Consider the following 20,292-nt stretch of genomic DNA (forward strand, 5'->3'; position numbering starts at 1 on the left):
TTCTCTCCACAGGCCTTGCAAGACCAGCTATGGAACGGTAAAAACAGTGTCCACTTCCAGTCTGCAAAGGGAACACCTCAGGGCCAAGATACCAATGGTGGTGGGCACAGGTCCATCCCGTGGCTGCCGCCGCCATTTAAAAAGCATTTGTAGCTCTTTGAAAATCGGCATGAGGTCTTGATCTGCATTGGCATGCGGCCCAACGGCCTGAGGAGCTCTTCCCCCTGCCCATGTCTTTTTCAAGTGTAGAAATTGGCTGATTCTGCACCTGAAAAGGTGTATGTGTTTTTTTTTGGGGGGGGGGGAAGAAACAAGAGCTCCTAGGACCGCTGCACATGTGTGCAATCCAGATCAGGACCTCACATAGGGTAGCCAACCTCTAGGTACTCGCTGGAGATCTTCTTGCTATTACAACTGATCTCCAGCAGATAGAGATCAGTTCCCCTGGAGAAAATGGCCGCTTTGGCAATTGGACTCTATGGCATTGAAGTCCCTCCTCAAACTCTGCCCTCCTCAGGCTCCGCCCCATAAACTCCCACCGGTAGCGAAGAGGGACCTGGCAACCCTACCACTCTGCCATGGAAACTTACTGGGTGATTTTGGGCCAGTCACACACTCTCAGCCTCGACCCTGGCAAGTATTCGGATGGGACACCTCCAAGGAATACCAGGGGCGTGGGGCGGAGAAAGGCAATGGCAAACCACTTCTGATAGTCTCTTGCCTTGAAAACACTACGTGTTTGCCATAAATCAGCTGTGACTTGACAGCAAAAACCAAATTATGGATCTTAAGTTTATCTACCTTACAACATTTAAGACTGAAGCAGGATCAGGCGGCAAAAGTTCGTGGGAAATAATTAGCTAACATGCAGGCAAGACATTCTGGCACCTGTGGCCGAAAATCTAAATTAAGTTCCCTCTGTTGTTATTGTTGTTGTTTTTAATGAAATAAATTGCGATGTTGCTGCCTCTTTCCAGCCCCACCAAATTTGCCTATCGGTAACTCAACCCTCACTAACGTAATTTCTGTACTATCAATTCCAGAAATAACCCCTTCCACCAGCCGTCATAATGGAATTAGTTCATCCAGAAACCCATACGAAACACTACAGTTAATACACTTCTGATTCTATATAAATTGTTTTTTGTAATGGCTTCGTAAATGTGAACGTTCGCTTCACAGAAGTGGGAATTGGCCTTCTCAGAATCCCAATCTCCTTTTTGTTATTGTTGCGGGATAAAATTAGGGTTGCCAGGTCCCTCTTTGCCACCGGCAGGAGGTTTTTGGGGTTGAGTCTGAGGAGGGCAGTGTTTGGGAAGGGGAGGAACTTCAATGCCATAGAGTCCAATGGCCAAAGTGGCCGTTTTCTCCAGGTGAACTGATCTCTATCGACTGGAGATCAGTTGTAATTGCAGGAGATCTCCAACCACCACCTAGAGGTTGGCAACCCTAGGCAAAATGCAATTGATTGTGGTTTAGATGAACACACAGAATTTGCCCTAAAGAAAGTCAACAAGTCTACAGCATGAAGACCAACCCTGAAAGGATTAGCTCGAGTCTATACTGTCAAATGGAGGGATTACCAGTTCTATAAGCTATCGCAGACAAAGAGTATTAAATCATTCTCAAGAAAACAAAAGGCAATGAATGATGCTGAAAGGTCATGGAAGAAGTCGAAGTCATTTCTCGTCTTTCTAGTCATGGGTTGTATCTTTGCACCTAACTACTGAAGGAAAAACTAATAATGAACAAAGACCAATGACAGGTGCCACTTCTTATTCAAATAATAACTGGAGAAGCGAAGGAGGATGAGGAATGTAGAGTTTGAACCAGCTCATAGTAAACAAAAGCTCCCTGCCATCCTCTCCTTTGCAGGCGCCTGAAGCCCGTAGAAAAAGGAAACCATGCAGACCACAAGATGCGTGGTAGCCACACAGGAATGGGGCCATATTGCCCAAATGTTCAGTGATGCCTCAAAGTATAGTTCTAGAGCCACTTTTCCTTGGCACTGAACCAATCAACGTCAATTTGGATAAGATGATAGTTGAACATCAGTGCATATTTATCTATGGCCAAACCTTCCATACTGTTTTCAAACACAGGAGTGTCTTATGGGAATGTTTGTCTTTTGTGATTGGAATGACACAAGTCTCTCCTGTACGTGTTTCCTAAGTTATGTTCTAATAAGCAGGTCTAAAATCAAAAAAATCAAAAAATCGAAATCTAAAAAACAAACAAACAAATAAATCCGAGGCTTGTACAAAGCCACTTTACAAGAATAATGTTCCCCTCCAGGTCACCAGGCAGCAATTCAAGGATCTTCCTTCCTGTACTCTGTAAAAAGGCAGCACAATTCACAAAAGTATAAATTAATTAACAAGTATATATTAAAGGTAAAGTTAGTCCCCTGTGCAAGCCCCGGGTCATTCCTGAACCATGGGGTGATGTCACAACTCCCGACGTTTACTAGGCAGACTCTTTTTACGGGGTGGTTTGCCATTGCCTTCCCCAGTTGTCTACACTTTACTCTCAGCAAGCTGGGTGCTCATTTTACCAACCTCGGAAGGATGGACGGCTGAGTCAACCTTGAGCCGGCTACCTGAAACTGACTTCCGTTGGGATCGAACTCAGGTCGTGAGCATAAGTATATATTAATTAAGTATATATTAATTAATTACAGAAGTAGATATTAATTAATTATTAATAAAGATGTTTGGCTATCGGAACCATACAAGTAAATGGCAGACTGAGTCAATAAATGCATAGTTTAAGAATTACTAATAGGCAGACCCCCCCGCCCCGCCTATTTTCACAGGTTACTCATCAGAGGATTCACAATTAGCAATGATCAGAAACTCAGGTGGTATGACCAGTAATAATTTCTTCCTTTGAAATGTGACTGTCACTTTTGATTCATTTCTAATTTATATTGCGCATGAAGTTTCGCAGACATTTCGGTTAGTTTTGAAAGGAAGGGGAAATCTGAAAGCAGGATTTAATATCTGGGATTTGTAGATCACAGTTCTTGTTAATTCTCAGCTCATTATAGCTCAGTTTGTTACTAGAGTTTGCCCTCTAGTGGATCTGACGGTCATATATAACAGCTTCCCGGTTTACACTGAAAGTTGAAATGCCCCAAATAGGCACCATGGATTTACCAAAGCCTCTCTATTCCGGTAGCAGCCTCCACCTCCCTCTGAATATGCCCCAAACACCAGCACAACTGCATAGTTCATAAAGATACAAGAGCCTTGTGGTAGTTTAAAGATTAACAACGTTTTATTCCAGCATAAGGTTTTATAGACTGGAGCCTAGCTTGTCAGACACATGAGATGGTTCTCACTAGGCAGACATTTATATATGAGATTATGAAGAAAAAATAAATAAAGAGTAGGATCAAGGAGGCATGAAATGCACGAAGCTTGAAAAGTAGTTACTGAAAATTCAGCTGCAGTTAAGACAACACATGAGGCTGCCTTATACTGAATCAGGCCCTTGGTCCATCAAGGTCAGTATTGCCTACTCAGACCGGCAGCGGCTCTCCAGAGTCTCAGGCAGAGGTCTTTCACATCACCTACCTGCCTAGTACCTTTAACTGGAGATGGTGGGGATTGAACCTGGGACCTTCTGCTTGCCAAGTAGATGCTCTACAAACTGAGCCACAGCCCCTCCCAAAGCACTGAGGCAGTTCTCAGCAGCCGTAACCGGCACTCTTCTAAACTACTTATTATTTCATTCGTTATTTATGAAATGTATACTCTGTCTTTGTGCCCTTACAATGGCTGCTGAGGCGGCTAACAAATTAAAAACATCCTTAACACAAATCACATCTTAAAAACCATTAAAACCAACAAAACCCACACAATTAAAGCAAGAACTAAAACACACATATAAACCACAATTAAAACATGGGACTGGAAGGAGGGTTCACTGAGGGAATGCCAAATGAAACAAAAAAGTCTTTACTTGGTGGTGGAAGATAACAACAGAAGGGGACAGATGGGTCTCCTTGGTTCCACAACTGAGAAGGCCTTCTCCCAGGTTGCCGCCCGACTACTCTTAGAAGGTGGGGGCACCCAAAGCAGGGCCTCGGAGAGATGCCCACAGTGGTTGGGTAGGTTTATAAGGGAGTAGGTGGTCCTACTCTTAGAAGGTGGGGGCACCGAAAGCAGGGCCTCGGAGAGATGCCCACAGTGGTTGGGTAGGTTTATAAGGCAGTAGGTGGTCCTACTCTTAGAAGGTGGGGGCACCCAAAGCAGGGCCTCGGAGAGATGCCCACAGTGGTTGGGTAGGTTTATAAGGGAGTAGGTGGTCCTTCAGGTATGATAGTTCCAAACCACAAAGGACTTAACACCTGCGATGGCTGAGGAGTGCCAAGGTCTGCTACGGTTACATGATTATCCACTCCATCTCTGGATGCGCTACCATTGTGTAGTATAAATTATTTGTAACTGGATTGTCTTGTCCACACAGGAAAATTCGGTTGTGACTTACTGCTTCAGCACAATGACAGTGCAGAGTCCCAAAGATGTGTGGATATCACCTACCGCCTATCATGACTAAGGAGATTGTGTCAAATCTACTTTATTTCATTTATCAGCTCAATTCCTGGGATTACAACTGATCTCCAAGCGACAGAGATCAGTTCACCAGGAGAAAATGGCTGCTTTGGAAGGGGGACTCTATGGCACTATACCCCACTCAAGTCCATCCGTTCCCCAAACCCCGCCCTCCTCTGTCTCCACCCCCAAAATCTCCAGGTATTTACGAACCTAGAGCTGACAACCCTGGGTCAGGCTCTGGACCTTCTTAGTTGCTGATCTCTAACATTTTTTAATCAATTCCAGGTATATGCCGCCTTTTAAAGAAAATTCCACACCCTTAGTTAATTATTTTTCAGGAAGGCCCAGCGGTGCACCCTTAATCTGCTTGAATAAATGAAATTACGGCAACGGCAAGCTTTTGTGATCTGTTGTCTCCTGTTCAAGGGTGCTCACCCTTGTGTTAAGGGCTGTCATAATTAATTTATACCTCGCCAATATCATAATAGTTACCCTGGGTCATACACAGATAATTCACTCACTTTGCTTTGGGCAAAAAAGTAAAGATTAAGACATGAATGCGAAATGAGATTAGTTTGCACAACATGTTCACCGTCGACACCGAAAGGTGAGAGTCGGTGTGAACTTTCCAGAAAGGCTCATGGACAAGTTTTGCAAATCCGTTTTCTTTTAGCAGTTTACACTAGGCAATGCCAGCCTTTCACAGCTTGTGTCCATTTAATTGGTTCAATTGTATATAGATATCATGGTAGTAGAAACTATGGTCATTTATGCATGGGCGTGTTACCTGAGGTTCATTGCTGGCTGGACTCACACTTTCCTATTGGGAATCTATGCGCCAGCAGCCTCCCAGGCTCAAATCAAGTCCTGCCCCTTTAAATGTTGCTCTGTAATTGGCTCACTTTGCAGGGCTCACAGTGAAAGATAATCACCCCCAAAAAAACCCAACTGCCGCATAAAATATCACCCCCCCCAAAGGAGCAATATGGAAAGGGGGGGAGAAATCCAAGCCTCGTTTTTTCAAAAGCCTTTTTTTTTTTTTTGCTCAGAAAGAGCTTTGAGGTAGCAGGAAGCATCCGAATCCTGCTTCGTGATCGGCTGTTTCCCGTGCTTCCCATCTGCATGACGATTTGAGCCGGGCTGAGCTCAGGTTAGAGGGGAAAGTCAGATTAGCAGAGGAATGGGAAGAGCAGGACATTGCTAGGGCTGGCAGTGAGCTCAGGCCTCATGGAAGGAAACACGTGCATAATTCCAAGGAATATCTGAGTCAAACAGGGGGCGAACGTGAGTCCAAGTACCCATGCATAATAGGCCTGTATTTATTTACTTCATTTATACTTTGCCTTTCTTCACAATAAGGATATTGCTCTCCTCTCCTGTCCTCTCCTACATGTTTATCCTCACCACAACCACCCTGCGAGGTAGGTTAGCCTGAGAGTGACTGACTGGCCCAAGGATGCCAAGCTTCCATTGAAGAGTGGCGATTCGAACCTGCGTCTCTCAGATCCTAGTCTGACACTCTAACCACTATACCACACCGGCAATATGAATACATGAGGATCCTTTCTGTTGATCTCCATCCTGCTTTTAAGAAGATTGTTGCAAACAATACATTCAATTTCAAGAAATCCAATTTAAAAAGTACAGGTTGAATATCCCTTATCCGGTCATATGAAATTCGGATTCTCCCGAAAACCAGACTTTTTGAGCCGGCATGCTGGAATTACTCCCAGGCCCTCAGCAGCACGCCAATATGATTTCTGACGGTTCGATGTACACAAAATTATTTAAAATATTGTTTACAATTACATTCAGGCTATGTATAAAGGGTATATGAAAGATAAATGAATTCTGTTTTTAGACTTGGGTCCCATCCCCAAGGTATCTCCTTATGTATATGCAAATATTCCAAAATATGGAAAGATCTGAAATATGGACCACTTCTGGTCCCAAGCAGTCCCGATAAGGGATACTCAACCTGTAATTTGGTATTCAGGCACAACTGCTACTCAATGACAGTTCAGATACGAGCATGCGGACCCACAAGCAGATTATCTTGGAATTAATTCTCAGCGATTTCAGTGTAATAGCTTTCTTTCCAGGATCTTCAGGACTGCAGCCGATGGCTAAAATTGACACAGCTGATTAAAAGGATCAGACATATCTCATGATATTATTTTCATAACCTTCCAGCAAAAAATTCCGATGAAGATCCGGATTTAAGACAAATGTCTGAGCCTAACTAAAAAAAAAAAAAAGGCAAAACCTGATGGCGACGCAAGCATTTCACCCTGTGGAAAAAAGGAAGGTTCCTCAGAAGCCGGCGTGAGTAATTGGTAGGACGAGGCAGCGTTCAATTGTGCAGCAAAGTCTGCGAGGAGCCTTTGTTCCTACACTGTGAAGCCGTTAGAACCCACAGGGCTAACTACCGGTTGGCTCACGTTTGATTTCTTATCGCTGGTTTGGCCACAGGGAGTTCATAACCTCTCTCTGGCTTTGTAAGGCGGGGCGGGGCGAACCTCCCCAGAGCCCTAGCACCTTGTGAAGCCTACGGGCACCTCACCCCTTCTTGGCACAGTGCCTTCCCCCCTCATCCTGCCCAAAATATACCCGAGAACAAAAGATCATCAGCAGGGCAGGGGTGATAGATACTGTGAGGAGAAAGAGCAGCGATCTTCAAGCTATGCTCTGAGAAGTCCTGGGGTTTCTTGGAAGGCTCTTGGGGGGTTCTCAAGGAGAAGACAATTTGGATGAAACCTTAGCTCAACAATAGACAAGTGGCCCAACCTTTATCAACCTTCCCTTGGAAAGTGCGGCTGCAGAACACAGGGTTTTCTAGTGTGTTCACTAGAAATGAAGGGCCTAGGGTGAAGCCTGAATTGAAGATAGCTTCCCCCTCCCACTCTGATTCACAATATCTCTCTATTGTGAAGTATAGTTGGCTTGTGATTATTGTAATATTTGATGTTACTTGCAGGAATACCTAGGGATTTAGAGATGGATTAGATTGGTTTTATGTATTTCTATTATTTTATATGCTTACATAGGATATTATTGACTATTTATTATATTTTAGCTATTTTAATTGATGTACCTGTTTTAATTGAAATATTTGATGTTACCTGCAGGAATACCTAGGGTTTTAGGGATGGGATTAGATTGCTTTTATTTATTTATATTATTTTATATGATTATATAGGATATTATTGGCTATTTGTTATATTTTTAGCTATTTTAATTGATGTAATTGATGTACCTGTTTTAACTGATGTAATTGTTCATTGATGTAAATCGCTTCGAGCTCTTAGCTAAAGGGAAGCAGTATAAAAATGAAATAAATATAAATACAGGTAATCTTAAGGGGTTCTAGGGTCTAAGAAAGAGTCCTAGGTCATTCAATTGCTGGAGTTCCCAACCTGGTTGAACACGTCATAGAGGAGGGGGGTGAAAACCCACCTGATATGCACTCATTTTCGTCATATCTTCACTCACAGCACTTTCCCACAGGCTGAATAATGCATTTTCAATGCACTTTAGCAAGTGTTTGCAAGTCGATTTTGCCATTTCGCACAGTAAAATCCAGTTGCAAAGTGCGCTGAAAGTAGATCGGAAGTGTGTGTGAAAGCAAGATTGGCAGACCGCTCAAATACCATCTGGGACCAATCCAGACCACACTAATATCCAGTGTATGTTCAGACAAGTTACTCAGACTCCAGACTGGGCCTATCTTCCACAAGCCCATTACATTACTACTACTACTACTACTACTACTACCTGGATTTATATCCCACCCTATCCCAGCCATGGCTTGGATCTCACCTAACAAGCAACAAGGAGCAATTTTTGCCAATTATCTCTTCCCATGGCAAACCTCCGATTCCCCCTCAAACTATTTCTAGAAATCCCCCATTCTCCAGGAGCAACATTTTGGATGATGTTTTGGGCTTCAGTGAAAGGGAGCGGTGGGGAAAAGAGTGCTTTGTTGCTGGAAATTTTAGGTAACATCCAAGTCTATACGCCAAGACCTGAAATGCCACTATTGGGTTAAAATAAACTACAAGTTCCATTTCATTGGGGCGTTCACTTCCTCTACCTTTGCTCACAAAGGTGAATTCAATTAAGAGGATCATCTCCAGCGTTAGGACCACACTGGATTACCCACAGGAACACATGTTGTAAAAGCCTCTGATTTTCTGAGCTGTATGTTCAAAATAATTACAGTACATTACCCAGTCATATGTTCGTTACTGTTAATTGTGCATTTTCGCCTTGTCAATCAATACCTGCTCCCTGAGGGGCAGCGTCACCACCGGTGTGTACGTCACGCAAAGCTTCAACACAGATCTCACCTGTGTGCGTCCTCCGGTGAGCCTTCAGGTGGGAGCTTTTCGTGTACACCTTGTTGCATCCTTCAAAGTCACACCTGTGGATGCGGCGCTTCCTAGAGTCGGGTGACTCAGACCTTCTCTGGCGTCTTGTGCTCTCGATGCTGAATGGCGAAATTGAACTGCAAAGAAGAAAAGGTACAGGGTCAACACGTTGTCTGTGCTGGCCTTTTGCAACTGCCAATGGACGGTTATGGAAGGAAGAAGAAGAAGGAGGAGGAGTTGGTTTTTATATGCTGACTTTCTCTACCACTTAAGGGAGAATCACACCACCAACCCACCTAAGAGGAAGGGAAGGAGATTGTAAGCCGGGTTGATTCTACATAAAAGGTAGAGAAAGTTGGCATATAAAAACCAACTCTTCTTCTTTTTCTCACCAAGTTTTGTTCAGCCCTAGAACCACAATCCTGACCTAGATAGTCCCAGGCTAGCCTGATCTTGTCAGATCTCAGAAGCTAAGAATGGTCAACCCTGGAAAGTATTTGGATGGGTGATCTCCAAGGAACACCAGGGTTGTGAAGCGGAGATAGGCAATGGCAAACCACCTCTGAACGTGTCTTGCCTTGAAAACCCTAGGGGATCACCATAAGTCAACTGTGACTTGACGGCGCACACACAGACACAAAAGAACAACATGGACAAGGAAGAGCCCCAGAAATGAAGCTAGGAGCTAAGCAGCACTGAGAAAAATTCTATCAAACATAATCTGAATCTGGCCTATGCTGAGGTGTCTAACTGAAGCCATGGCATATTTTTAAATCTCAGCTGGCATTTAAGTGACAGTGAATCCTGTAAAAACCAGTTGCCTCTTTCATGAGAAGATTCATGAAAAGCCAAGTACAATAATTCTGAGTTTTAAAATAGAGAGAAGCAGTATTACGAGAGGTGATATAATGTAAAAGATAAAGGAACACATAGAAAAATAAATACCAGAAAGAAACATAATGGAAGGTGATTCTGTTTCCAAACCACATGCCTGTTCATGTAAGAGAAATCACTGTGTTTGAAGGAAATTACAGGGTTGCCTCCTCAATTCTTAGGCTGAAATTAGGTGTTATGGAAATTGCATGCCTTCCGCTGAAAACAGCAGCTCTGTGTCTTTTCCCTCACACACACACATAATGGGGTGGATCCAACCATTGTCCATGATCTTTCCTCCAGCCCAAGGATACTTCCTCATAAGAACATAAGAAAAGCCATGCTGGGCCAGACCCAGGCCCATCGAGTCCAGCAGTCTGTTCATATGGTGGCCAACCAGGTGCTTCTAGGAAGCCCACAAAGAAGACGACTGCAGCAGCATTGTCCTGCCTGTGTGCCACAGCACCTAATATAATAGGCATGCTCCTCTGATACTAGAGAGAATAGGTATGCATCATGACTAGTATCCATTTAGACTAGTAGCCATGGATAGCCTTCTCCTCCACGAACATGTCCGCTCCCCTCTTAAAGCCTTCCAAGTTGGCAGCCATCACCACATCCTGGGGCAGGGAGTTGCTCCAATGTAAGTGGCTCTTCCTGCAATGGAAAAGATGTAAGGCTGGAGAAAGTCTTCCAGCTTTGCTCAGTGGAGAGGTAAGATAGGGGTAGATAGGAGTCATCTCACAAAAGGGAAACATGTTGTACTTATGTACTGAGTTTCCCCACCCTTGCTCCACTTAAGGGCTGATATTTGTGGGAGTAGAAAAAACTCAAAATCCATTTCATTTGTTTTAATTTATCAGGTGCTATTGATTTTATTTTTTCATTTATAGCCCCCGTTCCTCAGCAACGGGAACCCAAAGTGGCTTACATGGTTCTCCTCTCCTCCATGTTATCCTCACAACAACCCTGTGAAGTAGGTTAGGCCTAGAGGGAGGCACTGACCCAGCAAGCTTCCAAGGAAGAATTGGGATTTGAACCTGGGTCTCCCAGATCCTAGTGCGACACTCTGATGCGATCTGGTTTCAGCCATGCGCTGATCAGATTTGTCTGATCAACCTACTTGCTTTGGGAATGAGTTAACTAGTTTTTAACCTTGAGGAGTTCCTTCCATTTATGAGCAGTATCTATTTTTTTTGGGGGGGGGGAGGAAGTGATTCGAGATTACCTTGCTTTTTTACTTTCCACTTTAGATACAATGAGTAATACTAAATAAGCAGAAATAGTATAAGTAATGAAATAACAGCATTGACTTTTTTATTTCAGGGAATTCATCATCTTACAGGATTCTAGAAACTATCCACCTTTGAGTTCACCACCCTCCTGTTCTACACATGATAGCGTTTCAGTCACATCATATACATCACATATCCACAGAATATTGCAGAAGAAGAGGAGTTGGTTTTTATATGCCGACTTTCACCTTCCCTTCCCCTCCCCACAACAGAGACCCTTTGAGGTAGGTGGGGCTGAGAGAGCTCTAAGAGAGCTGTGAGTAGCCCAGTCAACTAGCTGGCTTCATGTGGAGGAGTGGGGAAACCAACCCGGTTCACCAGATTAGCCCTGCCGCTCATGTGGAGGAGTGGCAAATCAAACCCAGTTCTCCAGATTAGACTCCACTGCTCCAAACCACCACTACACCACCATCCAGGAACCGCCACTGATAAGTTTGTGATAAGAACCAGCAGATTAGAAAAAGAGTTGACGAAAAAAATTGCCCTGTTTGTTTATTCAACAAATTCTTCTTTCTGTCTGACTGAAAACTCACACTTCATGAATAGGGTTGCCAGGTCTCTCCTTACCACTGGTGGGAGGTTTTTGGGACGGAGCCTGAGGAGGGCAAGGTTTGGGGAGGGGAGGGACTTCAATGCCATAGAGTTCAATTGCCAAAGTGGCCATTTTCTCCAGGGGAACTGATCTCTATCGGCTGGAGATCAGTTGTAGTAGCAGGAGATTACCAGCTAGTACCTGGAGGCTGGCAACCCAATTTGTGAATTTGATTCAGTCATGAAAAGCAGGATACAGTCCACCCAGCAGAGCAGATGTTGCAAGGAAACTGCTGGATAAAGTGCACGACAGAGAAATGGAGCAATGCGCAATAGGTGTAGAGCGTAAAATTGTTAACCTAAGTCTTGATGGGTGGAGTAGTGTCCACAATGATCCTGTTGTATGTGCTTGTATAACAACAGGAATGCCTTCCTTGCAGAAACAACGGATACGTCAGGAAATGCGCAAACAGTGGAATACTTACAACAATTAGCAGCGAAAGCTATAATAAAATTTGAGCAGAAATTCAAATGTCTGGTACGCAGCTTGGTCACAGACAATGCTGCAAATGTATCCAAGTTGAGAGGAAATTTAGAAGGGAATGAAGAGAATACCAAGTTAATAACATATGGTTGCAGTGTTCAATTCATGAACCTCCTAGCCAAAGACTTCAGTGTTCTAGAAATGAAGGCGAATGTTGTTGAAATTGCTAAATAATTCTGTAACAATCATTCTGCAGCAGCTGCTCTTAAAAGAATGGGCAGAACCAAGTGAACTCTCCCACAAGATGTAATGGACTGTTTTGAGCGGTATATCAAGAACTGGCCTGTTCTGATGACAGTTTGTGAACAAAATCGAGAGAAAATAGATGTCACTGCCAGAGCCAAAATTCTCAACATTGGGCTTAAGAGAAATGTTGAGCATATAATGAGCATCCTGAAACCCATTTCTAAAGCTTTAAACAAAATACAGGGAAAAAATAGGTATTTTATTGCTGATGCTGTTGAAATTGGGAAGGAACGGAGTGAGCACTTAAAAAGAAGAAGAGTTGGTTTTAATATGCCGGCTTTCTCTACCACTTAAGGGAGAATCAAACAGGATTACAATCACCTTCCCTTCCCTTCCCCACAACAGACACCCTGTGAGGTGGGTGGGGCTGAGAGAGCTCTAAGAGAGCTGTGACTAGCCCAAGGTCACCCAGCTGGCTTCGTGTGTAGGAGCAGGGAAACAAATCCAGTTCACCAGGTTAGTCCGCCACTCATGTGGAGGAGTGGGGAATCAAACCCACATCTCCAGATTAGAGTCCACTGCTCCAAACCAACGCTCTTAACCACTACACCATGTTATACCACAGAACTATGCAATTATTTAAATTACAATCATTAAACAATGAATGGGAGAAGCGCTATCTCCTGCTCATTTTCTCGCAAATGTTTTCAATATCCAGTACCAGGGTCGAACCTTAAGTGCTGAAGAAGAGGAGTTAGCTGTGACACGGGTATCCAGCAAGCGCCTGTCCGTAATGCCAACTATAATAAAGTTCAGGGCTAAGTGAGAACCATTCAAGAAATATGTGTTTTCTGATGACGTTTTAAAGAAAGTCACACCAGGGAACTGGTGGAAGTCTCTTAAACACTTGGATTTAAAGACTTTCAAAGTAATTATTTTACTTTTAACATCAGTAGCTTCTTCTGTTGGCGTAGAAATAATATTCTCTTCCTTTAGACTCATTCGGTCTAAATTCAAAAATCATTTGGGACCTGATAAAGCTTTTTCTTTTTCCTTCTCCAGATTATGAACAAACACGATGAAGATGAGTGAGCTATAGAAAACTGCATTTTTCATGCAGTCAAATATAAGCTTTTTTGGAAGATTTTTTGTTTAACTCTGTTAGTTAACAAACATGGATGTTTAAGCAAATGCAAGAATAAATATGCTATATAATGTTATTGTTCTAGTTACATAAACCAACTTAAATGGTTATTTGTTATTGTTAATGGTTATTTTTCTCCCTCCAATAAAGTACAGAAGAAAAGTCGTCCAAATATGAATGATTAACCTATTAAACTGGAGACAGTTCACCTTGCAGTGGTTTCATAAATATCTATTTAAAATGGTAAATAACCAAAGCAATCATTAATTTTCTGATGTAACTGTAAAACTAACCAGAAAAGTTATTATTCTAAAAACCAAACCTTCACCTGGGTTGTAAATATTAAAGTTAGAACAACCAGCGAGAATGAGCCTTTATGCAGAAAACCATAATTTAAATCGAGGTTGTCTAGTGATTTAAATCAATTTGATATTACATAATTTAAATCAAATCCACCCTGTGTTGTCTTGCAAGTTTCCTCAATGGGGCAACTTGTCTTTTCAGGTCTGGAAAATACAAGGGGGAGACTTGAACACATGAACACATGAAGCTGCCTTATACTGAACCAGACCCTTGGCCCATCAAAGTCAGTATTGTCTACTCAGACCGGCAGCGGCTCTCCAGGGTCTCAGGCAGGGGTCTTTCACGTCACCTACTTGCCTAGTCCCTTTAACTGGAACTGCCGGGGATTGAACCTGGGACCTTCTGCATGCCAAGCAGATGCTCTGCCACTGAGCCACGGCCCCTCCCCAAGGTGGCTGGCTTGCGGGCCAGATAAGAGCTCTCAAGGGGCCAGATCTGGCCTGCGAGCCTTATGTTTAACACCCCTGCCATAGGGCTTTCAAGGTAAGAGACTATCAGAGGTGGTTTGCCATTGCCTGCCTCCGTGTCAAGACCCGGGTATTCCTTGAAGGTCTCCCATCCAAATGCTAGCCAGGGAGGACCTTGCTTGGCTTCCGGGATCTGACGAGATCAGGCTAGCCTGGGGCGATCAAGGTCAGGGCACCTCGAATACAGCTAGAAAATCACAAGTGTTTAATGAACAGCCTCAGCACAAAATGAAGATTTACCATTGACCGCTAGGTGGCAATAAGGCTCTTCAGAATGAGCTATGGTTCACCTGAGAGACAAAGAGTATTCAATTAAGATAGTTTTTTTTAAGGTTTCCAAAGGTTTCTGCTTTTCTTCTTTGTTCAGCCTTTGAAACAAATAAAGTTTTGGCCTACGGGGCTCCTAGTGATTGAGCTATAAATGATGCCAATTTTTTTAAAACAACAACAACACATGTTCATCTGCACAAAAAGATTGTTTTTATGCTATTGCTTTGACTTGTTTTCTAACAGTTGGTTATAAATAGAAATAAATAAATAAAAATAGCACAGAGGAAACAAAGTCTATAGTCCTTGGGCTTCGAGGTGTGGGAGCTTTTTAAAACAAAGATTTTTTTTTTATTACAAACCCTGCCCTTCTCAGGCGCCACCCCCCAAATCTCCCAGTGTTTCCCAACCCAGAGCTGGCAACCCTGGGAATGAAGTCCACATGAGGCTTGTTGCTTTAGGAAGGAAGGGAACTGCATACTGGAATAGGAAAAGGTAGAGAAACCGTTCTAGCTGCTTACATAGGCTAGGATGGAGAGATTGCAGACTGCCTCATGGCAGTTAGAGAGAGATCCAGGAAGAGAAGGAGCTAGCCAGAAAGAAGGAACCACTAAAAATGGGTAAACAAAGAGATGGCAGCGGAACAGGCAAAGGGCAGGATACGCAGGGTTGCCAACCTCCAGGTACTAGCTGGAGATCTCCTGCTATTACAACTGATCTCCAGCCGATAAAGATCAGTTCACTTGGAGGAAACGGCCACATTGGCAATCGGACTCTATGGCATTAAAATCCAAACCCCGCCCTCCTCTGCCCCAAAAGCCTCCTGCCGGTGGCGAAGAGGGACCTGGCAACTCTAATTTTACCCCACAACAATAACAAAAAGGAGATTGGGATTCTGAGAATCCCAATTCCCACTTCTGTGAGGTGAACGTTCAAATTTACGAAGCCATTACAGAAAACAATTGATATAGAATCAGAAGTGTATTAACTGTAGCTTTCTGTACGGGTTTCTGGATGAACTAATCCCATTATGGAGACTGGTGGAAGGGGTTATTTCTGGAATTGACCGTACAGAAGTTACGTTAGTCAGGGTTGAGTTATAGATAAGCAAATTTGGTGGTGCTGGAAAGAGGCAGCAACGTCGCAATTTATTTCATTAAAAACAAACAACAATAACAACAGGGAGAACTTAATTTAGATTTTCGGCCACAGGTGCCAGAATGTCTCGCCTGCATGTTAGCTAATTATTTCCCACGAACCCAGCCCTCCACAGGCTCTGCCCCCAAAACCTCCCGCCGGTGGAAAAGAGGGACCTGGCAACCCTAAGGATAAGGGAACTTGTTCGCTCTGCTGCCCCCTCCGGAATACCGGTGTCCCGCGCACAGACCTGCATTTCCAACGATGCATACCTATGCTACATTTGCGGGGCCGACTGGTTTAGGAAATCAGCACAGCAGTCGGCACAGCTGTGCTGCTCTTAAGCAGGCTCTAAATAATGAATGTCGTTTTATTGCACGGCAAGGGGAATATAAATGGCAAGGGAAACCACACTGGATGAGGGGAGCTGAGCCAGTGAGAAGCCTCCCCGATTCCACACAATGCCACCTCAAAAGGACCTTGAATGCTTTGATTCACTCCTGTAACAGATTTTACCCAGCGTTTAGGTCCCTTAGGAAGCCTCCCCGTTTCATTAGGAGCAGGTGCAGAAAGCCCGGAGGGAAAACGAGGGAAGGACAATTTTTTGTAGGACATTTTGGGATGTGTTTTCAGTCCTTAACTCCCTGGATATTCTTATTTAAAACACACACACACACATACATGAAAGAGTTGTCAAGCAGCTAAAACGAATAGACTTGTGGCATTTTTAAAGAAGCATCTTGCCTCTGCTGATTTGTGGCACGGGGCTAGGGTTGCCAACCTCCAGGTACTAGCTGGAGATCTCCCGCTATTACAACTGATCTCCAGCCGATAGAGATCAGTTCACCTGGAGAAAATGGCCGCTTTGGCAATTGGACTCTATGGCATTGGAGTCCCGCCCCTCCCCAAACCCTGCCCTCCTCAGGCTCCGTCCCCCAAAACCTCCGACCGGTGGCGAAGAGGGACCTGGCAACCCTACACGGGCACCACATTGGGACCCCTGCTTTAGTGTATAGCCTTTTTCAAGGGAATTGCCTTCCTTTCAGGTAAATATGGCATGTACTTATAGAACAGCTGATGGGAAGGGAGTTGGTGGTGGAAAACGGGGAATACTATGGGAAATCAGCATATGCACGCTCAGATTTGGTGCACAATGGAGAACCTACCCAAACTGTTTGACTACAAATAACTACTCTAGACTAGCTTTTTGATTGGCCGTCTGCTCCTCGCAACCCTTGTAGGTAAGGACTGTTTCGTCACAGATGTCCCACTTCATTACTGCGGTGCTGTTTTGGGATGCATCCACAAGACGTCCCCCTCTTTTGGGCCTGTTCTATGGTTTCCTCCACTTCGTTTCAACCTTTCCCCCTAACCGGGCTGGGTGTGATCTTCTGGGAAAGGTCGCAGTTAAAGCACTTTTACATTCCATGTAGAAAGGAAAGTCCCTTATTTTGTAGCTCCCGTCACACATCAATGCTATGTTTCTTGCTCCAGGCTTCATTTCGGGTTGCCAATTCTGGGTTGGCAAATCCCTGGAGACTGGGGGTGGGGGAGATGCAGCCCTGCAGAAGGCAGGGTTAGAAGAGGAAAGGAAAGAAGACAGTTAAGGGGAGACATGATAGAGGTCTATAAAATTATGCATGGTATGGAGAGGTTGGACAGGGAGCAGCTTTTCTCCCTTTCTCATAATACCAGACCATGGGGTCCTCTGCTGAAACTGGAGGGTGAGAGATTCAAAACAGAGAAAAGGAAGTACTTCTTCACATAATGCATAGTTAAATTGTGGAACTCCCTGCCCCAGGATGTGGTGATGGCTGCCAACTTGGAAGGCTTTAAGAGGGGAGTGGACATGTTCATGGAGGAGAGGGCCATCCATGGCTACTAGTCAAAATGGAGATCAACTGTAACTCCAGGGGATCTCCAGAGCCCATTTGGGGGATGGCAACCCTAGTTTCACAGCACACACACCTTCGCATACAAACTCTATTCTGGCTGCACATCCATTTGCATTAGAAATATCGTACAGATTTTACGTCTTGTTTACGTCTTGCCTTTGGTCCTAAAATGATCAAAGGATTGGGTGATCAGCTAGAGCTGAAACAAACCTGGAGAACTGCAATTTTAAAATTCAGCTTGCCGATAATTAGATTCTGTTTCCCTCCCCCTCTTAAATTTATCGCATTAGCGCTGCCCACTGCAGAACCTGTATGTTTTGAGCTTTGAAAAATTATACCGTTGCACAGTTTAGCCTATGATTAAGAATAAAAGCCAGAGGGGTATATAATGTAATATTCTGCCAGCTACAAGGAAGAAAATATTAGGTCTTCAGCAAAATGAAATCTTTAAAACTCAAAACTTTGCCAAATGGGTACTGCAGGGTCTATAGATTTTCTACTCCTTGAAAGAGATAGCATGTCTCCTAAGGGAGAAGAAAACACATTTCTTCTTTATCTAATATAATCTGCTGCCTTGGTTTTTAGAATGTACTCGGGTTGCTGAATATAGATCTAGCACCACATTGGCCTTGATCCAAATACCTGAGCCAGCGTGGTATAGTGGTTAAGAGTGGTGGACTCTAATCTGGAGAACGGGGTTTAATTCCCCGCTCCTCCACATTACTCTAATCTGGAGAACTGGGTTGGTTTCCCTTCTCCTCCACATGAAGCCAGCTGGGTGACCCTGGGCTAGTCGCCTTTCTCTTAGAGCTCTCTCAGCCTCACCTACCTCACAAGGTGTCTGTTGTGGGGAGAGGAAGGGAAGGAGATTGTAAACTGGCTTGATTCTCCTTAAAAGGTAGAGAAAATCAATGGCCATTTATGCATGGGAGGTTTTTCCTTGGATTTGCTGCTCTCTAGATGCACATTTCCCCCATCCAAATTCTCAAAACTCTGCACATGGGCTTATTTTTGAGTTTTGAGAATTCGGATGGGGAAAATGTGCATCTAGAGAGCGGCAAACCCAAAGCAAAACCTCCCATGCATAAATGGCCAGTGTTTGTATGGGAAATAATATTTATTCTGGACAGCACACCCGTTCCCCTCACTCTTTAGAGCCAGTGAGGTGTAGTGGTTAAGAACGGTGGTTTGGAGCGGAGGACTCTGATCTGGAGAACCCGGTTTGATTCCCCACTCCTCCACATGAGCGGCGGAGGCTAATCTGGTGAACTGGATTTGTTTCCCCACTCCTACACACGAAGCCAGGTTGATGACCTTGGGCTAGTCACACTCTCTCAGCCCCACCTCCCTCACAGGGTGTCCGTTGTGGGGAGGGGAAGGGAAGGTGATTGTAAGCCGTCCTGATTCTTCCTTAAGTGGCAGAGAAAGTCGGCATATAAAAACCAACTCTTCTTCTTCTCTTTGGAGCCACTGAACCACTTTCTATTAGTCCCACCTCTACTTACAGTTATCGTATATCTGTAAGGGAGGGCACCTTGGCCATCTTCTGGGCATGGAGTAGGGGTCACTGGGGGTGTCGGGTGGGGAGGTAGTTTGGAATTTCTTGCATTGTGAGGGGTTGGACTAGATGACCCTGGTGGTCCCTTCAAACTATGATTTACCCCCTGAAAAAACCCTCCCAATGGATGTGGAAAAGAACTCCAGGAGGTATGCTTTCTTAAAACCCAGCCTCATCAGGTGATTTAACTCTTAATGCCATTTCATTTGTCCTGTTGACTATGAAAACATAAGGAACATATGTTATTCGAATGCAAACTGTACGATCAGATACCTTTTCACTCATCCCATTACGTGTAGATTGTCCTAGAGTTTTGAGGAAACAATGTCTTAAGCTTTCATTATTGGATACAATAGATAATTTAACTAACAGATTTGCCAGATCTGCTTGGCTAGCAATTAAAATAAGGCAGAGCTGGATGAAATCTATGCAATAGCCTAGGAAGTATGGGGTCTTTATAGCTAGGAACCTTTTAGACTAGTTTTATATTAATCTTACAAATATATACGATTGGATTATTTTTGTAATGTTCATGTCATTTTAAGTATTGTCATTTTAGCCACATCCTGTCTATGTGCTTTGCTATTCATCAAGCAATTCTGTAATCCTTTAAAAAAAATATTTGATGGTCTATGGCCGTAAAAAAAATATCTCTCTGGGTATGAAAACATGAGTAGGGAAATAAGAGACTCATTGCAGCCACTGGGAATTAGGGAGTAGTAGTTTTCCAGCTGTGCTTTTAATCACAACGGTCACATTATGAGAAGACAAGAGTCATTAGAAAAAAACAGTCATGCTCGGAAAAGTTGAAGGCAGCAGGAAAAGAGGAAGACCCAACAAGTGATGGATTGACTTAATAAAGGAAGCCTAGCCCTCAATCTGCAAGACCTGAACAAGGCTGTTAAAGATAGGACGTTCTGGAGGACACTGATTCATAGGGTCGCCATGAGTCGGAAGCAACCTGACGCCACTTCACACACACAAACAATGGGGCTCAAAGTCCACAGCTGCAGTTGCAAGAAGGCCATACCTGAGCCTTCTGCCTTCAGCTGTCCATCTATTCCCTTGTTTTAAAGGCTAGGAAGCGCCACCATCCTATG

General features: G+C 43.9%; 1 protein-coding gene across 1 annotated transcript in view; it reads right to left on the bottom strand.

The window, feature by feature from the left end:
- Positions 1-20,292, bottom strand: part of KLF12 (KLF transcription factor 12) — a 137,599-nt gene that overhangs the window by 12,768 nt on the left and 104,539 nt on the right. Inside the window, exon 4 of the mRNA XM_056861932.1 lies at positions 8,912-9,069. Coding sequence (XP_056717910.1) covers positions 8,912-9,069 — 158 coding nt within the window. The remainder of the gene's footprint in view (positions 1-8,911; positions 9,070-20,292) is intronic.

This window comes from Euleptes europaea, chromosome 16 (assembly GCF_029931775.1).
Source record: "Euleptes europaea isolate rEulEur1 chromosome 16, rEulEur1.hap1, whole genome shotgun sequence".
Classification (NCBI taxonomy): Eukaryota; Metazoa; Chordata; class Lepidosauria; order Squamata; family Sphaerodactylidae; genus Euleptes; species Euleptes europaea.